At 51.6% G+C, this 16,725-nt stretch overlaps 1 protein-coding gene across 8 annotated transcripts in view; it reads left to right on the top strand.

Annotated features, from left to right (window-relative positions):
• Window positions 1-247: 247 nt before the first annotated feature.
• ANK1 (ankyrin 1) overlaps window positions 248-16,725 on the top strand; it is a 38,937-nt gene continuing 22,459 nt past the window's right edge. For 3 of the 8 annotated variants that reach the window (XM_054000819.1, XM_054000823.1, XM_054000824.1), the window contains exons 1-12: window positions 248-420; window positions 7,883-7,984; window positions 11,721-11,819; window positions 12,878-12,976; window positions 13,687-13,785; window positions 13,880-14,065; window positions 14,201-14,299; window positions 14,842-14,940; window positions 15,259-15,357; window positions 15,807-16,004; window positions 16,081-16,179; window positions 16,535-16,633. In XM_054000819.1, the coding sequence (XP_053856794.1) occupies window positions 397-420; window positions 7,883-7,984; window positions 11,721-11,819; window positions 12,878-12,976; window positions 13,687-13,785; window positions 13,880-14,065; window positions 14,201-14,299; window positions 14,842-14,940; window positions 15,259-15,357; window positions 15,807-16,004; window positions 16,081-16,179; window positions 16,535-16,633 (1,302 nt within the window). In that variant the 5' untranslated portion in view covers window positions 248-396. The other 5 variants (XM_054000820.1, XM_054000826.1, XM_054000825.1 and 2 more) reach the window with 5 other exon arrangements.

Below are 16,725 nucleotides of genomic sequence, written 5' to 3' on the forward strand. Positions count from 1 at the left end.
CTGTTTCATTTTGCTTTATATTGCTGAAGTTTCATCTTCCCTTGAACTATGTGAAGAGCAGGGTTCATGCACATGGGCTCCTCCCTGTTAACAACTCACAGACGTGTTTATGAAGTGTGGCTCAGGCATGACATTCACTAAACACTGTGCCCAGCCTGGCAACTCTCCCCAGGTTCCTGACGTAGGACGACCCATAATCTCCAGACTCCAGACAGGAGCTTCCTTGTTGTGCTGGCTTGCAGTCAGGTGTGTGAGTGGTGATAGGGTGCAGTCTGACTGCTGATAAACCTCTTCCAGCCCACTCATGCTTGGTTTGGCTGCAGCATTCAGCAGAAGTGGGTTGATCAGAGCTGCAGACCCTGGCTGTCCAGGGTGAGCTGACCTTCTCCTGCAGCGATGACATGCATGCATTACCTGAGGGTGAGTACTTGGGCATGGCCAGGGGTTTGTTGGGCAGCAAAAGAGGAGAGGAATCAGGTCAGCTGGTTTGCATGAGGGGGTTTAGGTATATTCTGGCTGGTAATATGAACTTCAGTCCAAAGATAAGGCCTCTTCTCCCCATACAGTTGCTGTGGACCTCAGACTAGCAGGAAGGGTTTGCTGCCCTTCTTAGGTCATTGGTAACTTGCCTAAGGTCATCCTTGGAGCCAGTGACAGTGCCTGGCATTGAAACCAGGTCCCTCGGTGCTGTATTTACCTTGTCCTTCTCACCACAGCTTTACTGGGAGAAGGGAGGTGCCCCAGGGTTGCTTTTTTTTTTTTTTTTTTTTTTTTTTTGGTTTTTGGTTTGGTTTTTTTTTTTTTTTTTTTTGCAGTGTTGTGATGTTAAATGTTGATTCCTGTGTTGTCACTTTCTGCCCTGGGACAGGTGCACAGGATGATGTTTCTCTCTCAGCACAGTGCTGCGCTAGCTCTGGTGTGGAGCAGGTGGCTTTGCTTGCATGTCCTCAGCAGGGATCTGCTGGGAGAGATCCATTACCAGCCCTGTGCTTCTGGTGCTTTTCTTCCTTGCATGGCTTCCAGAGATTGCACCCCAAGCGCTGGCCAGGCAAGCCTGGCTTAAGGCTCAAGACAGTAAATCTGTGGTAGCCACAGCACAAGGACTGTACTGTGATACCACCCAGCATGCAGATCCCAGCAGAAAGCCCCCTTCTAAGCACTTTTGTTCATGCAGGCAAAGCAGGTGTGGACTAGTCCTGCTGGAGGAGAGGTAGGGAATGAGTCAAAACAGACTGCAGAAATCAGGAGCAGTTTATAAGCGTCACTAGGACAGAAAAGGAAGCTTCTCCACAGGGCACCAGGGCAGATCCTGATGGTATGATCTGGACTCCAGCACCTCACCTGAGCATGAGGGCGCTGGCAGAGCCCAGGTCAGGTAGAGGCTGGTCTAGAAGCTGTGTCTTAGTCCCAGGCTGACATCAAGCAGGCTCAGAGCATGTCTCTGATTCCCCCCTGGCACTGTCAGCATGCTAGAACCCCCTCAGCTCCCCAGTGTTTATTGCACAGACTTGCCTGAACCATGTAATGGCCCAAAAAAGGTAGTGCATCAGGAAAGCAGGAGACAGAAAGCCGTTGCTCTGCTGCTGCATCTCTCTTGGCAGCTGTAAATGTTGTTATGTTATTAGAAGAGGTGTAGTGCCTGAGCAAAGAGCTCTCATGTATTGTCTTCAGTCACAGTCTATATATTTTTTGATGAGGTAAAAATAGCTTTTCTTTTTCAGGATATGCAGAGAGCAGAGGCTCCTGCTAACATCAAAGGAGAGTGACAGCTTTCCCCTGGGTGTGCATGGCCTCAGCTGGCAGGAGCAGTAGCTGTGTTAATTCTTGCCTCGCTTTCACTCTGTGTGAAAGAAAAGATGTTCTGGTCTCCTTTTCCTGTTCAGGTCTCTGGACCAGCCTCTGTTTCACTCTCCACTCTCCACTGCTGCTGGAGACCTAGCATTGTACTTCAAAGAGAAAGTGATAGTTTGTAAATGACAGAACAAGATCTTGAACATGTTACTTAGAAAATCCATTAGGCAGCAGGCAGGTACTGCAGGCTTTCACAGAGCTGCAGGCTGTAGCCCTCCAGGGGATCCTTATCAGTCTGCTGGGTAGGGGCATCTCCTTGCTGCCTTGCTCTGTGCAGATTAAGCTGTTTGTGATATCTGCCCTCCTCACAGTTCTGAACCTGTTCCAGCTGAAGCAGCCAGCAAAGGGGATCCATGAGCGGGGAAGGAAGGAGTCAAATGGCAATGCAGATATCTGTATCTGAAAATGCTCAGCAGGGACTGAGTTAACCTTTACCCTGACCTGTACCACCAGTGACAGTCCAGAACTACCTCTCCTGTTAAGAGTGCACAAAAATGAGCTTTCCAAAAACCCATTACTCATGATTATGTAATGGTGGAGGATTTTGCATGGTGGAGAAGCCAGTCTGATGCCAGCACTGGAAAGCTTGCCCTCTCTTCAGCACTGGAAAAGTGCTAATTGACAGGTTGCTTCCCTTCCCACAGACCTGCCAGGGGCCTTTCTTCCCTCCTTCTTCTGCTTTGGGATTTCTCCTTCGCCAGTTTGTCAAGTTATTCTCCAGCTCTATCCTTTGCACGGGAATGTAAACAGATCTTTCACTTCCTGCATGCTCTGAGTCACCTGCTGCAAGATGGTTGAGCTCCCCCTTGCATCCTGCTCTGGGGATCTCTGCTGGGCATAGCAGCCATCAGCCTCTGTGGTACATGCTTTGGGGCTGTTGTGGAATCTACACTAAGCAGAAATGAGCATGGACAAAGGGTTTACTCAGGCTGGTGCATGAAATGAGAACAAACTCACTTGGCAGATGCCTTCCAGAGATGACTTCTTGTGCCTTGACTCTCATAATGGCTCCTATTAAGATCTGCAAACCTGTGCTAAGTCATGTGGGCAGAGGTGAGGATGATGGGAGAATAGAACTTGGACATATGGATTTATCTGTCATGAACCATGTGCATAGGGGTGAAGATGATGAAATAATATAATTTAAGCATCTGGGTTTATCCTTTGATCAGATGAATTTTCCCAATGCTTTTGCTTTTCTCTTTCTTCTGGGTTTGCAGTCTCTTCTTGTTCTCAGCCTGTTCTGCTGGCTGACTGCCTGGGGCTTTGCTACTGTGGCCTCTCTGGAGATGCTGTATTCTGCTGAATGCTGCCTTCTACTCAGAAGGGAGAAAACTGCCAGTAGGTTTTGTTTCTGCTGCAGGGCCCATTGAGAGCGACCAGTTTCTGTTAATACAGATAGGAGAGAAAGTTCCTGTAAGAGAGACAGTATGGCTTCTGTTTCTGAGCGCTTTAAGTTGAATCTCCTATCTTCCCTGATTATCTTATGGGGTCCCTAGGTGTTATCCCTAACTGCTCTTAATCTTAGCAGCTCTTTTAGTGTGTTTAGAGGACTGACAAATTATTCTCATTTGATGAGAAAGGATTGAGGTTATCACCTGCAGAACTGTGTAGTTGATATCTGCAAGGCGGAAAGTTCCAAATGAGCATTGGCTCCAGAGACGTTCCTAGGTTGGACAGTTACTTAAAAGTAAACCACTACAGTGATGTGAGGTTTTGGTGTTTCTGCTGGAAATAATGCCTCAAAGGTGAGGATCATGCCCACTGTTGGACACAAGCCCACATGAGTCAGGAAATGTCCAAGCAAATGGCAAGGACTGTTGCCCTTGGCAAGGGTTTATCACACATCCTCAGCTGGCAGCACTGACTTTAGGTTCCAGGACACTGGCACTAGAAGCTGAAAGTAACTGGATGACCTCTGAGATGTGAGTTGGACCTTTCCACAGCATCTAGACAGGATGCCCATAGCAATACATGGCTTGGTGCCAGGATTAGGGTTTGCATCTCACTGCCAGTCCTGGGGGTTCTTTGGCTGTTGCGGTGACTGTGTGCTGCCCAGCCCTCTGGTGTTTCCTTGCTGGACCTCCTGTCTGCTGCTCAATGAGCCTGTGTCAGCTTTGCTGAAGAGATAAATGGGCAGACAGGGTAAAGAGGGCAATGCAGCAGGATGCGTGTGTACCAGGCTGGAGTAGTGTGGTGAGTTGCTTCTTGAATGTCTTTGTGTCCCAGAAAACACTGTGAGATCAGCACGAGTCCCTGAACTCATTTGTACTTGGAAATCATCTACTTACAGCATTTAGCAGCTCATACAGTGTGGGCTCCTGCCAAGTGTGGCCACCTTTAACAGGAGGAGGCAATGCTGAGACCCTCCCTTTTGTTATCAGTGATGAGCAGCAGGAGCTTGTGGGAGCTCCTCCCTGGGTGTGAATGAGAGCAGGCACTGCCAGAAGAGATTAGAGCAGGACACTGACTGTGGCCAGAGACACAGCAGGCTTACAAACCTCTGACTGCAGCCCTTGAAATCCAGCCTGAGCCTCTGGTTCGACTTTCCCTTTGCTTTGTAGCCTTGGCCATGGCTACAGTGCAATGGGCTCATGTGGTCCCAGGCTAATGACATTATTGCTGTGAGAGAAGGGGGACACCTGAGAAAAGGAACAGAAGAAGCCTCTCCTCACGGCCAGGAGAGGGTGTCATGAAAATCAATTTACTCTGAAACCAGGACAGAGGGAAAGGGAAAATTTAGATTGTCAGCAGACAAGGGGAGATTTTTCTTGAAGGAAAAGAAAGGGGAGTAGAAGCACAGTCTGATGTGCTGTGCTAAGTTTTCAACTTTAGAAGGTCTTGGAGCACTTAACCAAGTTCTGATCTGAGGGTTCTCTCTTGTAGAATTCCTGGCAGCAGCCTCCTGACATTGGATGTCTGCAAGTCTGTAGAGCATGATGCCTGTGTATAGGATTTAGCAGCCACCTAAGAGTGCAAGAGGTACACAACAGCAAGTGAGGCAGCTTATTTTCTCCCCTGGAATATCTCCTTCCTGAAAAATTGCTAGGAAGGCAAAGGAGAATGGAAAGAAACTCTGCAAACTCCAAATAAAGGAAAATCAGCAGAGGCAGTTTCTGCATCTGGAAGCAGTTCTCTGTGTCCTGGGGCACACAGCGAGTGGCTGTGTGCAGTGAGGCACGGCTGTGCTGCGCTTTGTGCTTGTTGGTGGGTGCTGATAACTGTGCAACGCGTCTGTCTGTGGCTGGGAGAGCTGGGATGGTGCTGACTGGGATACGTGTGTGTATCTTCTCCATGTGCACATCTACTTGTGTTCACGGGGTCTCTGCACTTCTTGCTGTCAGTGCTCCCTTTTGCTGAAATTCGGGAGATGGCAGTGACCCAGCCTGTGCTTCCATTTCCTGGGGAGCAAATTGCCCTGAGCATCAGGTAGGCAGTCCCATTTTGCAGCCTGGCATCAGAAGGAAAATATGACTGTGGATCTGCTTTTATCATTTGAGCCAAGCTATTTCATCTTCTCTGGTGGAATGTGTGGTCGGATTGCTGGTGTCTGATGCCCTGCATCTCTCTGTGCATCTCTGGAAGGTACATGCTGAGCATGGGGAGCAAAAGGGCAGCACCTCTGACACACTCCAGCCTTGGCATGTTTTCCAAGGCCTGGGCCCCAGCATCCAGAGTTACCTGTGAGTTGCCAGGCTCCTGGGCATATCCGTGGGGCTGCTTTTCCTCTGCTGTTCCTGAGGTGGTACCTGCAGCTCTGACCCCCTCCCTGCGCTTGGCAGCAGTCATTTGCTTTCTGGAGGTGGCTTGGTATTAAATATCCTGTCTGACACAATAATGGAGAGAAAATGAACAAATTCCATTAGCAGTTGGCGATCCCTGCAGGGTCTGCATTGGAGAGAGGACAGAGCCTGTATTTTTAGATAGAATGCAATGTAACTTACTGGCTCTCTCAAAGCTGGGGAGTAGATAACCAAGGAGGGAGAGAGGGGACACCAGGCTCAGGTTTCAGCCGAAGTGCCGGACTATGGCAGCACGAAAGGGCAAGTCCGGTCCAGACGTGGCTGTGAGTATTCAACACACTTCTCCTTCATGCCCACCGAGACCTCTGCTTTGCTTTTGTGCTTGCTTTCTGCTTGTAGTCTCTGCTGCTGGGTGTGCTGGGGCTTTGAGAGCCCCTTTGCTACAGGGCCATGTCAAGTTTTACCATTTAATCTTCAGAGCTCCATGTGTGTCCCATGGATGACAGAGCCTGGCTGAGCTGTGCTTTGATTTTCCAAGGGTTTGCTGCCTTGTCGTCGATCCTGACCTGAGAAGCAGAGGCTTCTCGCAGGGTCTGGAGTTGGAAAAGCTCTTTGCATTCAGCCTGTTGCTTGAAGCTGTCAGTGTTTCCTCGCTGGACCCCAGACAGCATGCAGAGTTCAGAGCGTGAATGTGCACTTCTAAGCACAACGCTGGTGTTGCCTTCTGCCTCTTGCAGTTGATCCTTCTGTGTGAGCAGAGCACTGAGGTTCTGTGTCTCCTCTGCATTCACAGCCTTCCAAAGCCACAGCTCCGCTGTGAACCTGGGGGCTCTTTCCTGAGAGATGGGGCTCTCCTCTGAGCTGGAAGCAAGCAGAGCCAGCTGGCGCAGGAGGTCATGAGATCAGCACGTGTTCCCCCTGCACGCGGAGGCTGCGCAGCGTGAGGGGCACGGTGGTGCTGCCCTCCACCACCTGTCCTTCTGACCCATGGGCTGCCCCGGAGGGGCCATGGCACCTTGCCACCATGGTGGTAGCCTGGCCTGAGCTCTGTGCCTGGCCCAGCGGGGCCAGGTCACCCAGTCTGTGGGCCTCACCTCTACAGCAGGGAACAGGGTCCTAATGGGCCCAGGGCATGCCTGCCTTTCTCTGTGGTAGGAGTGGCAGGCACAAAGGATGAGCTGGGGGAGGCAGATGGAGGAGACCAGAAGGCGTCTGAGTTGTGCTGCTCCGAAGTCCCAGTTCAAACATCTGAGACTGCAAAGAGAAGGGAAAGAGAGGAGCCCTGAACCTGTGTGGAGCATCATCCTCCCTAATATGCCTCCAGTGCTTTTGTCTCTGGCTGTGTTGCTTCCATCTCCTGTCCAGGAGCTTCCTAATCCTGGATGCTCCTCTGCAATCAGCCTGTGGGCAATACAGGATGGCTTGGGGTGGCAGAACAGAAGCTCTCCTAGCACAGGAGGTCCCTTGGTCAGTCCTGATGTGAGTGGTACAAGAGGGGTTCTGATTTTCTCTTGGAGCTGAAGACAGAGGAGTGTGTCCTGCACCCATGCCATGGATGTCTTGTGGCTCTTGGCTGCAGAGAGCCCTTTGGGCTGGCCCAAGCAGGCACATACCACCTCCAGTTACCAGTTCAAGTTTCCAGACTCACAGACCCACGTCACTGCATTTCCACCCTGTTCTCCAGCTTCTACTGAGCCATGCCATTGTCTCCATTTGCTGCCTCACACTGCTAAGTAGTGTTGCTAAAAGTATTGCTGTGCCTTGCCTGGGCTGGCTGTGGTGTAGCAGGAAGCACTGCCAAAAAAGAGAGTTGTGACTTTCACAGCTGTGAGGTGCTCAGGTGGGGCCGTTGTCCCTGGTGCCGGTACCCAAGATCACCCCTGTTGCTACTCAGTGGCTTCTGGAGGAGGGTAGGGGTGGGCTCACTACAGCTCCATCAGTGTAGCTCCTCAGCCCAGGCACGGAGGGGTTTCTGGGCCAAGGGAGGCTGTCATGGTGCCAGGAGCTCCCTCCCTACTGTCCCCATAGTGTGATGGGACGAGCTACAGGCTTTCTGCCCCATTATCTGGATGCTCTTCATTTTAAGTCCAGGTCCCAGCCCTTCTTTTTCCTGTCTGATTTGGGGCACCTCAGCCTGTCCCAGCAGTTGTGACTTTCCTGGCCTCTGCCTTTTCTGCCTGGTGTGTGTATTTATGTTCTCTGCAGCTGAGCGAAGAGTTGACCCAGTGCTGGTGGTGGGGGAGAACAAGGGGGCTCTGAGTTTCATGCTTTTTCTTTTTGTCCCCAAGGCTGATGCTGCAACCAGTTTCTTGAGAGCTGCAAGATCTGGGAATCTGGACAAAGCCTTGGATCACCTCAGGAATGGGGTAGATATTAACACCTGTAACCAGGTAGGTGAAACACACAGGGCTTCTGGTACTATCTCTAGTTCATTGAAAATGTGTCTGACCAGAGGGTAAACCTGGAGCAGTTATCTTTGGGGCCAGGAGGGCAGCAATAGCTACAAAGATCTGGGGAGCCTGGATGTACTGGCTGGAGCATAGCAAAGGACATTAACAGGTAAGCAGAGAGGGCTCCTTTTGTGTGACAAGCAAATGGGACAATTGGAAGAAGCTCGGCTGCTTCTCGGAGGGCAGAGCAGATAGCTGTGAAGAGTAGCACAGTGACTGGAACATCACAGAAATGGCTCGTGGGGGTTATTCCCCTTGCCTGCAGTGCTGATACTTTTGGATTCCTAGAAGTTGCGGTTTATCACAAGCAGTGAATGTTTGCAAAATGACAGTCGTGGTGGTTTGGGAGGTGTTGGGCAGGAGGAGCCCTCCTCATTCTGCACAGAAACAGGTTTGTACAGGAGCAAAGAGCTGCAGGCGCTGAGGAATTGTTTGCACATCATCATCAGAACATTTTGTATCTGTGTAGCTGCCAAATGCAAGTGGCTGAGCCTGAATTGGGGCAGATGCTATAGGGACAGATTCAGGGGGCTTAGGCTGAGCAGGGGGAGCAGACAGGCTGTGTGCTGTCACTGCTTTCTGCAGCAGTGTTGTTGCTGGGGAGGCTGACTCAGCAGGTAGCACAAAGGCACACTCATCTGTTTCAGTATCAAGTCCCCAAACCAAGTGAAGTTCAGAGCTGATTTGTGCACTGCCACAGCCAGTGCAGTTACTGGGGACAGGTTCCCACAGGGCGAGCAGAGTGCACCATGGATGTTCAGTCATTTCCGAAAGCAAGCCTAAGAGGAGAGGGAGGATTTCTACATCCACTGGTTCTGTAACGCTCTAGCCCAGAGGGGTGTGGGGTTCTGGAGAGGGCTCTGTAAAGAATTATAACAAGGTGACTCATCCACCAGCTAAAGATGATGGCTTTGAACTACTTCTTCACCAAAGAGATGCTCTGTCACCAGCTATCTCCACTGACTAGCTTCAAGTCCTGTTTCCAACCAGATTTCTGGTGCTGGTGAAGGCATTTAACACTTTGATGGAAAGAATGGCTACAGCAGTATGAGGCTCTTCTCTCAGTGATGTCTTTGCACTGGTTCCTGCCATCTCCCTGAGGTTAGATGGCACTTTGGGGTTTCCTTCTGAGGAATATCAGACCTGTGGGAAAGGTCCAACCTCACATGTCCTGTATAGAATAAAGAGGGATATATGTGGTCAGACCTATCCCACAAGTCCTGTATTCTTACTCAAGTTCAGAGACCTTGACATGCCATCTGATCTTCATCCCGCCGATTTCACCTCCTTCATTGCTGCATCAGTGTCTTCATCATGCACCTTTTGTGTTTCAAATTCCGGCATGGTCCCATCTCATCCACAAGGAGCTGGAGGACTGAGGATGAGTGCACATTGCTGCCAGGACTCTCACCAGCTGGGAACAGCACTGTGATGGCACGTGGGTGCCCAGGAGATGGTCTTTGTTGAGGTGGCCAGTCCTGGTGGGCAGTCCAGAGCAGGTCCCTGCTTTGGGATAGGCTAAGTGTGAAGTCTCTGTGTTATTCTGTAGGGCTGCATTTGTCACATTGATAGCTAGTGTCTGGGATTTCTGGGAATTATTTGCAACATTTAGTGAGGAAAATACAGCACCTTTCAAATTATGCGCATCCTGTGGCAGTTTTGGGTCGGATGAGCTGTCAAGCCAAAGCAAATGTGCAAAACAGCCTGTATTGTTCCTGGAGCAGAAATACCAATGAACCATCAATGGAAACAATCTTCTGTGCTTGTTGCACAGCTATTTGTTACAGGTTAATGATTTGTCATGTGTTTATAGCATTCAAAAGGTTATTTATGAATCCTTTGCATAAAAGGGCTTATTATGGTCTGAGGGGAGCAGCTGAGCATCTGTGGTCTTGCTCTCCATTTGTTGCTTACATGAGTGTAACTGAGAAAAAGCTTGTATGTCTGTGTAAGGGTGTCAGTGATTATCTGTATGGGGTTGTGTAGGTGTGTCTTGGTCAAAGAAACAGGGCTTGGCCAGAGAAGATGGACTCAGTGTAGCCGGACATGGCTGGGGAGCACTTCCTTTCAGTGGCACTGTTCTGTGGATGTTACAGCACTTCCACTTCATTTCCCCTTGGAAGCAGACCTTTTGTGCTTGAGGCTTATTAGAACTCTGGAGTTGGTGTGGTAAGGAAGCCTGTAGGTTTTTAGATTTTTGCTCTTTGTGCTGTAATTAGAGTTGAGCAAAATAATCTGTGACTCTTCAGCTTTGATCCTGGGCAACTGGTGCTTTGAGTGAGAAAGAGTGGAAAACCTTTTTGCAGTCTGACAACACTCTTGAAGCAGTTCTGAGTTTAACTGGAGTGTTGAGGGCTGGAACTGAGCCTCCCTGGGAATTTTCTGCTCCCCTAGTAATATTTAGGTGGGGAGGAAACATTTCTGTGAAGTGACCTTCCAGTCAGGAGTTGAAACACATGATTGGAAGGTGGAGTACTTGGGCAGAAGCAGGTGTCCCTCTGCCATGCAACAACACTTTGTAGGGGTGAGTAAACCTAGCATATCCACCTGGGAGAAGTGAGGGACAAGGAGAAAAAGTGGCATCTGAAAATGCCTGCAGGTATTTAACCTCTTTTCCAGCAAATATCCCAGCCCTTTTGTTCACATCTGGGAAGTGGAAGAGGGTGTGAGAAATAACAGAGCAGAAGCTGTCTTAGTAGCCTTGAGGATGCTGTCTGACCTGGCACCCCTCCTTCTGACAGCCTGGGGATGCTAAAGGGAAATTGGCCAGTGCTCTGCTCTTCAGGTTCCACGTGTAGGAAGAAGGCAAGCTAAACTGGGGCATACGCAGAGATGTTCTTGAGAAGTCACTTTAGCTCCTTCGGAGCTTCCTGGAACTGGTAGAGCTTAACAGTGACACACCCAACACCTTCTCTACACTCTGCTGCAGCTGAACTCTGGGGGAACAAAGCCCACCATGGGCTGCAGGACAAGGTACTGGGGGGCAGTCTGAAAGCCAGGGAGAAGCCAGCTTGTGGCCTGGAGGCTCACAAACTACTGTGACTTAAATTTGGCTGCTGCTTCATAAAATCATTGTCCAAAGCAGGGCTTCTCACTGCACACCTGTTTGTGTAAATATTAAAGTTTAAGGTTTGTATGTGCTCTTACACAGCAGTTGTGGTGCATCCTTGCTCTGGATTGTGCGCAAAGCTCAGCTCTGTGCTTTAGGTGTGAAAAACCTGACTGTGAGGAGGGACACCCTGTGGAAAGTCACTGGAGCAAAGACAGGAGTTAACATAAGGGATGTGCCACGAGCAGGGAGGACTGAAGCAGTTCCTGTGCCTCAAGCACGTAAACACTGAGCTGTGGTACCACCCATCCATACGAAATTGCCTACGTGGGCTGCATGTTTTGCTCATGGAGAAACCTCCAGCATTAGTCAGCAACTCAGCGTTCAGTTGTGTGAAGTTTTCCTGGCAGCATGGAGCTGTTTGTGGCACCATGGCTGGTGTGCTGGATGTCAGTGCAGAGCTCAAGGACAGGGCAATCTCTCCTGCCTCCACCAGCCTGGACTTTCTCCCGCATGGGCCAAGTGCCCACAGTCATGTCTGCACAGGAGCTCAGAGTAGGGTGCTCCCCAGAGAGCTCCATCCCCAGATGATGACTAATTCCCCTTTCCCACCTTTGCGTCCTCCAGAATGGGCTGAATGCCTTGCACCTGGCCTCCAAGGAGGGCCATGTGAAAATGGTGGTGGAGCTGCTGCACAAGGAGATCGTTTTGGAGACAACGACCAAGGTAAGAACAAGGAAGTCTGGCCACGCTGGTCACAACTCTGCACGCTGCCTTTGCTGCCAGACACACCAGCAGTAGCTGAGCAGTGATCATGCTGTTTGCTGTCAGCCCCCAGACAAACTGTGCCAGTGGCAGTGCTGCTGGGCTGGGCCCTAGGACCAGGCTCTGGTTTTAGCACAGGCTTGGCATCTCTTGGTGGGTGGGAGGTGCCTCTTCTCTGTGGGGGCCATGGTGGACTTCAGAGGGGAGTAACATAAACCACAGCATGTTCTAGTCCTGTCTTACTAGCATCTCCTCCCAGCACGGGCTGCTGCCCCAGGGCAGCCCCTACATGTTCCAGCGCTGAGATGGCCTCGATACCATTGTCACATGCCTCAGTACCATTGTTACAAGCCTGGAGAGCTCTGGTGCTCTGTAAATAACATATTGTTCTCTCATGCATCACCACAGCAGGTGTGGTTTTCTCTTGATGACAAGCAAGACAACAGCACAAGCAAGCAGGGCTGACAAATGAGCAGCCTTCAGCACCGGCTGAAGGGCTGCGAGAACAGGAGGAGGTCTCAGTTGCCACCTCCCTGGTGCTTCTCGCTCTGGACACAGAGCAGAATCTGGCATTCTGCCACACCACCCAAAGGCACAAGTCGGAAGAGTCTGTGTGTGCATTTTCCAGCCTGCTCATCATCCCTTATATCTGCTGCGATGCCTTGGCTACTGGGTGCACACTGCAGTTTTGCCTGAAGACTGCCAGCTCAGCTCCCCCATCCTCCCCCCTCTCCTCATCTCTCAGTGCCGGAGATGCACAGCACCTGACAGTGCATACAGCTTCTGCTGCCAATAACTTCATGGGAGAGATGAAATCACTCTGTTCCCTGGCCAGGAAATGGGAAGGGTGGCTGGTTGGTTTACAGCAGTGATGGAACATGGAGTGAGAGCTGCATGGCCTTCTAAAGGTTTTCCTGGCCAGCTGCTCTGGTTGCATGCCTGTTAGCGTGTCAGGCCCATCTTTCCCTGGCATCCTGGGTTGCTTCAGCCACTGAGGACTGTTCTGTGGTGTCTTTCAGAAAGGAAACACAGCCCTGCACATTGCTGCCTTGGCTGGACAACAGGACGTGGTCCGGGAGCTGGTGAACTATGGGGCCAACGTCAATGCACAGTCCCAGGTAGGGTGACCTGGTCTGAAACAGGAAGGCCCCCATCCTGTGTGATGGTGGTGTCCTCACGGTGGGAACTGTGCCCAGCATGGGTATTTCAGCGGCCCTTTGCAATTTCCCTCTAGTCTTGTCCAGGAGTAAGGACTGCTCTGCCAGACTCCTGAAAAGAGACAAGTGTGCAAATGGTGTGGAGGGAGTCTTGAGGCACATGGGGATACCAGTGTGGTCTCTGTTGAGGGAGTCCCTCTCAACACATACAAGCATGCTGAACTTATCCTGGGAGGACTCATGGCTGATGCCTCCCTGGCAAAGCTTTGAGATCTCCAGCAATCCCTGAAGTTAAACACACTGTGCTTCCTTTGCTCTCTCTTCCTTGGGCCTGGTAGGGCTGAAAGCTCTTCAGGTTTTGCCTGATGGGAGAATTGTCCCTGAAGCTAGGGACAATATTGGCAGTGAGCAGAAAGCAGTGTCTCCTGTAAGTTGACTCTTCCAAAGCACTGTGTTTTTTTCTGGATATGTGGAGCCTTGGGCTCCATCTCTCTGTGATTGTTCCACTGTTGCCAGGTTTTGTTTTTATTTTCTTTTTCACACCCACAATGGATGCCTCTGCCCCTGTTCACTGACCTGGGAGTGTGGGTGTTGATGGGGGTATAGGTCTTCAAAGAACTCAAGAAACACAAGGAAGAGTTGTGTTGATGTTCATGGCCTTGTGTTTGCAGAAAGGCTTCACACCTCTCTACATGGCAGCACAGGAGAACCACCTGGAAGTTGTGAAGTTCTTGCTGGAAAATGGAGCCAACCAGAACGTAGCCACAGAGGTAAGATCCTTGGGGAGGAGCCTGCATGTGGGGGCTACTGAGGGATGTGCTAGGTCCTGCCATGGCTCCTTGATTCTCTCCCTCTCCTTGGCAGGATGGCTTCACTCCACTAGCTGTGGCTCTCCAGCAAGGACATGAGAACGTGGTTGCTCACCTTATAAACTATGGGACAAAGGGTAAGGTCCGTCTGCCTGCCCTGCACATTGCAGCCCGCAATGACGACACTCGCACAGCTGCTGTGCTGCTGCAGAATGACCCCAATGCTGATGTCCTCTCCAAGGTGTGTGGTTTTCCTGTGCTGTCTCTGGGAGCTTCCCCACATCCCCAGGGAGAACAGCAGCTCGGTATGCTGTATTTATCCGTAGTTTCATCAGGAGCATGTGTCTGGCTGGCTGATCCCTCCTTCTTTCCCTAGACTGGATTCACCCCTTTGCACATTGCAGCCCACTATGAGAATCTCAGTGTGGCCCAATTACTCCTGAACCGTGGAGCCAGTGTCAACTTCACACCCCAGGTGAGTGCAGAGTGGGAAGCTACTGGGGCTTGTGCTGCCCCAGCACCAGAGGAGGATGCTGTGCCTCCTATCCATGTAGGGTGCAGCAGCAGCTGCCAGGGCATGCTGGTGAGGTGGGACTATGCAGAAAGTAGCACAGATGCATGGGGAGTTGCAATTAATAATGAGCATGAGCCTTTTCTGCTATGTCTCCCTTCTGTTAGAAGCAGCCATGCATCCCTGAAAGCTCTTGGGGACCTTGTCTCCAGGCTGAGGGAAAGCTGGTGCTGTTGCTGCAGGGCAGAGCTCATAGAGCTCTGCAGTTAGGATGTCTGTTCCAGACCCAAAGGTGAAGCCCAATCCATGAGCTGGTGCTTTCCTACAAGCTCTGTGTAGCTTCTGTCTGCAGCCTGTAGCTGCACTGCCCTGTTAGACAAGCTGCTCCCCAGTGTTGTCCCTGGGCAGAGATGTAGCTCTCCCTGCCCTCTCTCCTTTGTTTGTGCCTTGCCTTCTTGAAAGAGAAGGGGCTGCTCCTTCTGACAGACTGTCATTGCTCCTGGCAGAATGGGATCACTCCCCTGCACATAGCTTCCCGCCGGGGCAACATCATCATGGTGCGGCTGCTGCTGGACCGCGGGGCCCAGATAGAGACAAGGACCAAGGTGAGAGCACTTCTGAACACAGCCCATCTTTACATGGGCCATCTCCCTCCCTGAGCTCCTTGTGCCCAGTGCCTACCCTGCGAACATCTTGCTGGGAATGTGAGAGAAGGTCTCTGGTGGGGATGGACCAGGTTTTTTTTGCTGGCACATACAGAAGTGAGAGAAGGCTGCATGGCTACAAAGGTGTGCCCTGGGAGCTGAGGCCAGGCTCAGTTTTGCCTTATTTTGCAGACAAGTCCAAAGTCCTGTTAGTCCTCTACCTGAGGGAACCCTGCCCTTCATGCCATACTGAGCCCTTGAACCCTCCTTTCTTCCCAGGATGAGCTGACCCCTCTCCACTGTGCAGCACGCAATGGACATGTAAGAATTGCAGAGATCCTCCTGGACCATGGGGCTCCTATTCAAGCCAAAACCAAGGTACCCAGGTGACTTGGTGGGGCTGTGATTGATGCCAGGTCCCAGGGCAGCACAGTGGGGTAACAAGCTGTGCACAGTTGCTGGATGGCACCCATGACTGGCTTGGGGCTTTTCTTGGCCTGACAAGGGGTAAGAAGCTTCCTGCCCTACTTGGCCCTAGCTGGAGTCCTTTACCTGAGGGCTTCATCCTTCAAAGGGACCAGTCCTGAGAAGGGGGTGGCCTGGGTACAGTCTGCCCCATGGCAGCAGCTCTTCAGGCCCTTCCCTCCACTCGACATTGCTCCTCTGTAAGTCTCAGGGGGGATTTTGAGGCTTCTCTCTGGTAGCACCCCGGGGAACAAGCTGTCTCATCTGCCCTAGAGTAGTGTCTGGAGGTGCAAGGCAGGGGCTGGGTGGGATGCCTGGACCCCCTCCTGGCCCAGCCCTGAGGCTCTGCTCCACGGTCGCAGAACGGCTTGTCACCGATCCACATGGCAGCCCAGGGTGACCACCTGGACTGCGTACGCCTGCTCCTGCAGTACAGCGCCGAGATCGACGACATCACCCTGGACCACCTAACGCCTCTGCACGTGGCTGCACACTGTGGACACCACCGTGTGGCCAAGCTGCTGGTGGAGAAGGGGGCCAAGCCCAACTCCCGAGCCCTGGTGAGGAAGGGTGGGTGGGCTGGACCAGGGGAGAGGGAGTGTTCCTGCAAATGACTGTCCATCTGTCTGTCTGTAGAATGGCTTCACGCCCCTCCATATTGCCTGCAAGAAAAACCACATCCGTGTGATGGAGCTGCTGTTGAAGACAGGTGCCTCCATTGATGCTGTCACAGAGGTAGGTGGGCTGAGCCCGTCCTCAGCTCTCTTGCTTCTACATGTACACTGTGGGCAACATGGCAAGATGTAATGTCCCTGTTGCTTCTGCCATACCCCTGGGACCTTTCTTGGTGCTCTTTGCAGCTTAGAACCTATTTAGTCTGGCAGTGTCTTCCTAAAGGGCAAGGAGATGCAGGGGAGAGAGCAGCTCCCTGTGTTTCCTCTGCACTCACCTGCCAGGCTCCTGGAGCAGACTGGGGACTCAGATTTTGCCTGTGCTGAGACTTGCCCTGGGGAGAAGGAGGAGGGGACAGTAAGAGATAGTGCCAAGGCCATAAGTCCTATCTTGGTTTCTGGCCCCTTTCTCTTCACAGTCTGGCCTGACCCCCCTGCATGTGGCTGCCTTCATGGGACACCTGCCCATCGTCAAGACTCTGCTGCAGCGTGGAGCCTCTCCTAATGTGTCCAACGTGGTGAGTTCCACCCTGGCTGGGGCTTTGGGAGCTCAGCTTATTGGGGCTCAGCAGGATATCCAGGTCTTGCACCTTCTGTTCGCCTGAGCAGT

The sequence above is a fragment of the Vidua macroura genome, chromosome 28, assembly GCF_024509145.1.
Source record: "Vidua macroura isolate BioBank_ID:100142 chromosome 28, ASM2450914v1, whole genome shotgun sequence".
Classification (NCBI taxonomy): Eukaryota; Metazoa; Chordata; class Aves; order Passeriformes; family Viduidae; genus Vidua; species Vidua macroura.